The 7,063-nt window shown below is 37.4% G+C and overlaps 1 protein-coding gene across 1 annotated transcript in view; it reads left to right on the forward strand.

Annotated features, from left to right (window-relative positions):
* LOC107701234 (T-cell immunomodulatory protein-like) overlaps positions 1-7,063 on the forward strand; it is a 134,528-nt gene that overhangs the window by 39,452 nt on the left and 88,013 nt on the right. The window contains exon 8 of the mRNA XM_016503194.1: positions 4,263-4,344. Within this exon, the coding sequence (XP_016358680.1) occupies positions 4,263-4,344 (82 nt within the window). The remainder of the gene's footprint in view (positions 1-4,262; positions 4,345-7,063) is intronic.

Here is a 7,063-nt window from a genome sequence, read left to right on the forward strand (position 1 = left end):
CAAAGAGATGTGTCTTTAATCTAGATTTAAACAGAGAGAGTGTGTCTGAACCCCGAACGTTATCAGGAAGGCTATTCCAGAGTTTGGGAGCCAAATGCGAAAAAGCTCTACCTCCTTTAGTGGACTTTGCTATCCTAGGTACTACCAAAAGTCCAGAGTTTTGCGACCTTATGGAACGTGATGGGTTGTAGCATCGTAGAAGACTAGTTAGGTACACAGGAGCAAACCCATTAAGGGCCTTGTATGTAAGTAATAATATTTTGTAACTGATACGGAACTTAATAGGTAGCCAGTGCAGAGACTGTAAAATTGGGGTAATATGATCATATTTTCTTGACCTGGTAAGGACTCTAGCCGCTGCATTTTGAACTACCTGTAGCTTGTTTATAACTACTGTAGATGAGGTAAAATAAATTTGTGCTTACTTGAAAGTGGAATAATTCTGATTAAATGTTAAAAAAAAATCTCAAATGAGAATAATCTTGATTAATAATCAAGGTTATAATTTTTTGAGCAAAATAATTGTGATTGTCACCTTAACTATTATTGTAAAGCTTTACTATGTGTGTTCTGCATACAATAAATTTAAAATACACACATGTAATGAGGCCAGAGGGAGGCTGATTTATTCTGTTCTTCTCTATTTATTTACTGTGAAGTTTCCTCTCTGCTCTACTTGTTAATCAGGGATTTAACATGGTTATGGCAAAGCAGCAAGAGATTTTGTTGTTGAAAAGCAACAATTAATTAACGCTATTCACTCCATAAATCTCTTAAAATGCATAGCGCCTATTATAACAGACTGCTTTCTGTTTGCTAATGATCATCAAACAGCAAGGTTCAGCATTTAGTAAGCATTAGCAAAACGCCTCAGTCCAACAGCCCTCAGAGAATGTTATGGCACATCCTCTTTTATAGCTTTTACAATTCCAATAGTGCTGCCTGGCCATTATAAACTGCCTGTAGCCAGGAAGATCATTTCCTGTCTATAAGATCATCTAAATTTAGGCCCAGACCAACAGAAACTTGAATAAAAATATGAAAATATTTGTGCATGATCTGAAAACAGGTTAGCTGCCATATGTTTGGATGGTGGTCTAAGGCAGCAAAATGACTAGTGTCCTTATATCACAGGATAGTTCACCCAAAAATGAAAGTTCTGTCATGATTTACCCACTCTTATGTTATTCCGAAACTGTATGACTTTCTTTATTCTGTGGAACTCAAAATAAAAGATTTTGAAAATTGTTTTTGTCCATACATTGAAAGTCAATCACAAAAAAATATGGTTTTCAAAATATCTCTGTAAGAAAATCATACAGGTTTTCAATTAACTTCAATGAGCTATTGTTTTAAGGAGACCTGCTGTATATGTAACAAGCCTGAGCAAAATTAGAACCAATAGTTCAATAAGTGCTTAGAAATGAAATGTTCATTTTCACATGTGATATTAATTTCTTCTAAATCTTTTTAATTGTCAAACATCCATAAATGAATTGTCTCGAAGACACTCCCCCTTAAGAACATTGATTCTATGTAGTCATTCTCCAGCTAAACACCCAGTTACTCACAACCCCTTGCGACCAACATGCCACAGTTGCAGCCCCTTCCTGTTAACATCATTGTTCAATCAATCCAATGAGACAGACCCTGTGACTCAACACAGCCTCATTCTACTCTGAGAAGATTAGGGTGAGCAAGTCAAGTCACCATTATCTTTACATAAGCCACAATCACATTACAGTTGAACTGCCTCCCGCAATCATACACCAATCGATATAATACATGACCGCCAGATGCGTGCCTGCAGTTTCAGAGTGAAGGCTCAAGGGAGTTTTCCATGGAGATAGATAAACACTGTCACACAGAAGGAAGGATACATTTGAGTTTTGTGCTTCGTGAGAATTATGAACAAAACCCTCAGGCCAAGAGCTGCCGCATAAACCAGCTCCATTTATCAAGTGGGACAACCACTACAAAGAGACAAATAACACACATAGTCCATTATGGTGCCAAATGTGTCTTTTTTATGAATGCATTTTTGTGAATATTACATATTCACAACATAATTGACTATTTTACATATTATAAGATTAAAGAAATGTGCCATAGCTGTTCTTAATGTTTCATGTGATTCAGTTTGTTTCTTTACAAAACCTAGAATTTTATTATTTCAAAATAATATTAGAAGATTGGCAGAGGCTCATTTAGTATCTTTTTATATTTTTCCCCTATTCCCCTCTCAAATTGTGATCCAAAGCAGTGTGTCATCACATATAATGAGACCAATTACCACCCTGCCATCTTGGTTTTGAACGACTTTAAAAGCTAACAGAAATGATGCATCTGGCTGAGCTGAAGCGATTAGACTGAGGTGTTTTGTGCTGACTGAGCTTCAGATGGTACTGGAGGTAATGAAGCAATTTATGGTCAGTTACCGGTGGGTGCGAGTGTACGGGGGGGGGGCGGCGTGTTCTCGTGAAGTGCTGGAGAAAATACACTGGAACTCAGAGAATGACAAGGGAACACGAGCTGTTGGAGGCCAGCTTTCTAGTGAAACACTTAATAATTTAGTCATTTAAATTGTATATATTTTTTTCCCCACATTTTTGCAGCCTTTTGTTAAACTGCTTTAAATGGCTTTATTTCCACATCAATCTACACTTCATACACCATAATGACAAAGCAAAAAACAGATTTGTGACAACTTTGCATATTTATTTTTAAAAATGAAAAAGCACTTGAAATTTAGCTCCAGTTAATTCCAGTTTTGCTGGATGTTCTTTGAGGTGTTTCTGAACTTCAACTGGAGTTAACCTGTGGCAAATTCAATTGATTGGGCATGATTTGGAAAGGCACACACCTTGTCTAAATAAGGTCTAACAGCTTAAAATCATATCAGAACAAAATCCAAGCCATGAGGTCAAAGGAACGGTCTGCAGGATTGTGTTGAGACACAGATCTGGGGAAAACTACAAAAAATGAATGCTGCATTAAAGGTTCACAGGAGCATGTGGCCTCCATAATCCTTAATGGAAGAAGGTTGGAACAACCAGGACTCTGGCTTCCTGACTAAACTAAGCAATCAGAGGAGAAGAGCCTTGGTTAGAGTGGTGACCAAGAAGCTGATGGTCACTCTTATTGAGCTTCATGATCATACTGTATATGGAGATCGGAGAAACTTCACTGCAACAGTCCACCAATCTGGGCTTTATGGCGGTGTGGCCAGATTCAGTACTCTCCTCAGTGAAGACACCTTTGTTGCTTTGTGGTGTATGAAGTGTAGATTAATATGGAAAAAGGTCATTTAAACCAGTTTAACAGAAGGCTGTAGCCTCCTGATGGTGATATATAAAACAGTATAGCCCTGTGTCTCACCTTCTCTTTGTTCTGTTGACGTCCTTCCGTTTTGTTTCATTTTCATTCATTCTGACATGTTCTTCTACCTGTCTTCTCTATCCGTACCCTGTAAGACCTGTAGTGAGCATCGGCCATAACGAATGACTCATCGTTCAGTAGTAATGTGGCTTTGATCTGGTCCTTGTGAAATGGATGTGTCTCTTCACGTTATTGTAGTGGACAGTCAGTGCGCTGTATAGCATTTTTTGTGTGGAGGCCTGTGTTCAGCACGTAGGCTGAGTCTCCCAGGCTTTTCTGAAGCTCCTGTCTTAGTGAGTTTCCAAGATGCGCTTTGATCACCAGTGACATGCTGTGCTCTGGCTTACATGGGCTAATCAATGTGCACAGTAGCCTTACCCTGCCCTCTGACCCCTCCATACTCCAATTAGCCGTCATTCTGTGACCCCTGCTGCCTACCTGCCAGTCACCTTCGGTCCACACCAACACCGCACGTCTGCCGTCTGTTACCTCCTGCTCTCTCTGCCCCACTGCCTCATGCCCTGTCAATCAGATTGAAACTTCCCCTTTAAATTCAGCTGGTCAGACTATCAGACCACACATTTGCTTTGTCTTGCTGCTTTGTCTCGTAATGTCCATCAGGAAGTACAGACGAGCAACAACGATCCCCAACCCATGTCAGTACGGGCTCCCTCTCATTCATGCCCACAGCGGCTGATGCACTGAATTATTAGTTCTGTTCTGACAGCTCCGCTGACACTTTAGAAATTAAAGGCATTTTTTTCCTGCTGCTCAAGGACAATATTTATTTTCTACAGTTGTAAGCCCTGCATGAAAGGAAATTTACTTTTTATATGAAATGAAAAGTGTGTGTTTTAATCCTGTTAAATCTTTCTGTTCATTAGGACGGGAACTTCACCCAAGCCCTGTCTGGAAAGGCACCGGAGAATGCGAAGAAAGTGGGTCAATCTGCATTCGTAGACTTCGGTGAGTAGTGGCCTATCACTGTGTGCGGCCCATTTGTGTTGTGTTTAGAGGTGGCATTACATGCACACACTCCAATACAACCAAACACTGGCTGTAATTTCTGGGATAATTCATGCATAATATGCTCAATTCTTATGCTGTTCAGAATCTGAAAGTAGCCTTGAGTTTCTAACGGCAATACATGCGCAACACAGAGATTCAGTGCACACACATGGTGCCAAATTGAATATTAGCTCCTGTAGGATCTTATTAAATATTAACAATACAAATTTCCCCTTTCCAAAAGCATCCCACTGATAGCAGGGATGGCACTGGCAGTGAAATCTCACATAGCATAAATGATTAATAAGCAAAGTGAAATTGACCTAAGATTGAATATGTTCAACTGAGCTGCGTCTCAGGAGCTTGGCCTTTATATTCAAAGCTAACTTATCTGACCAAACGAGCCCTTCCTTGCACTCTTTAATCTGTTTCCTCTGATCTCTTTCTCTTGTCATTTTGGAAAATGTCACTTCAAGCTGTTATAGTGTTTTCACAGCAAAGCGCTTCAAAGGATTTGAGTTTTAAGCAGGATGGAGGGTTTCATTTGACTCCCAATCAGTCAGGCTATTATGCTTTTTGAGGACTGTTGGGATCACGGTTATTATAGTTAACTGAAATGAAAACCATAAAAAATTTACTTGAAATAAAAGAAATATTAACCAAAATAAAATAAAAAAGTTAGCCTTATTTCATTTCAGTTAGTTGCCAAAGCAACATTTTTCATTTTAATTAAGTTTACGTCGATGTACTAAAAACTTAAAATGGGAATTAATAAAAACTATAAGACTAAAAACTATTAAAAAACTAATAAAATGACAAAAGCATAACTAAATTACTAAAACGTTAATCAAAATTAAAATGACAATAGAAATTCTAAAAATAAAAACGTCTTAATAGTTATAATAGCAGTTATAATAGCGGCTAACATAATGGGTTTTTTAGCAGCTGTTGAATTTCTGTTATCTCATTGTCTTTTATTCTTAATTTTCTGCAATTAAATTGGCAACTACTGCACCCTTAGATGTAGTACATATTTTCGCTTTTTTTGTGAACATTTTTGAGGAAAAAATCTCCATCAACATTGATAGAATGTTTAGCCTTGAAAATGTAGCTGACAGTGTTGACATCATTGAAATGTTTTCATACTGAATTGCAGCTGGCCTTCTTTCTTGCATTTATTTACCTACTGGTTCATTGGCCGCCTTTTGAATTCACCTTATTTTTGGCATAAGAACGGATGCGGACAGAATATGCAAGGCTTCCATTATCATTCGCTTCCAGTTATTGTACCTGTACAAAAACAGTCTGTAATACTGCTTTACATTGCAAATTTTTTTTAATCATATTATTTTAATGTATTATTATAATCATAAACACTGGTTTGTAGTGCAAATAGTTTTCCCGTTTACTGCACTTTGTTATAATTCAACTTTAATAGTCACAGAGGAAAAACTGACCATCATACACTAAACGACTGAGGATCAAACACCACCAGACTTTAAAGTTGTTCTTATCACAACAAACTCCCAGAGAAACATGTGCCTTGTGGCTAGGAAACACATAATAATGAAAACAATATATGTTCTAAAATTTGCTCAAAATATCAAACATGTTTAAAATCCTCCGCAGGGCTCGCAAAATCGCTAGCCCGATGTCCCGGGGCTGTTGTGTTTTCCAGTCGGGCTACCAAAATGTTTCACCACGCTGCCCGACGGGCTATTTTGAACAGTGATATAAAATTCCTTCCTTGATTTGCTTTGTTCACTAGCTTGGAGGGGTAAAACGGATAGTAGTTGATAATTTGCACGTGTTTCTAAGTCTTGCTGATTTAAACATTCAAGTGTTTTAAACTATTCACGAACATTCTGAGCTGTGTGCACAGAGAGCCATGTTTCAGACAATGCGCGTACACAGAATTGATTCCTCTTTCACGTATCCTTACATCTGAATGAACACATACACTCAAAATAACTGTCTCTGCAAGTATTCTCGTAAACACAGTCGGTTATGTCTCAAGTGAACGTAAACAGTGGAGAAAGAAATCTCAAGTGCATCATTATATTGGATCCGTGCATTCGGTCTTAAAGGGGCAGCAGCCTATAAATACCTGCTGTTCCATAAGCGCCACCTGCTGTCAGAGAGTGACATTTGCGTCTCATTCACAAAGCTAAAATCAGACCATTCTGTTTTTGCTTCAAATTTTGAAATTTGTCTAATTGCAATGTAAATAGCATGTATTTAGCATTTTTGTTTGGATCGTGATTAAAATTAAGTGGTTGCCTCTGATTTTAAATGGAAAAAGCACAGCCAAAGCATTAGTTTGTTTATATGAAGAGATTTATTGTATTTGTATTATTTAATTATTTGATTTAGGATTTGTTTTAAAATTTCAAATTAGTTTTATTATTTGACATATTTCAATTTCACAAAGAAATGTGCTGCATTTTGTTGGAGAAATAATAAAAGGACACCTTTTCATTTATAATTGGTCTTAAATCTCATTTTGTTAAAAAGAAAAATTAGTATTAAAATTAATCAGTATCGTGAATCGCATCGCATCATGAGTTGAGTGAATCGTTACATCCCTATACGCTACTAGTTGTTGCTGTGGTATCAAAGAAGTATTCTGCTATTTAAATAATAAAGAACCATATTTTTTTTGCTCATCTGCAAAATG

The sequence above is a fragment of the Sinocyclocheilus anshuiensis genome, unplaced genomic scaffold (genome assembly GCF_001515605.1).
Source record: "Sinocyclocheilus anshuiensis isolate Anshui unplaced genomic scaffold, SAMN03320099.WGS_v1.1 scaffold1966, whole genome shotgun sequence".
NCBI lineage: Eukaryota > Metazoa > Chordata > Actinopteri > Cypriniformes > Cyprinidae > Sinocyclocheilus > Sinocyclocheilus anshuiensis.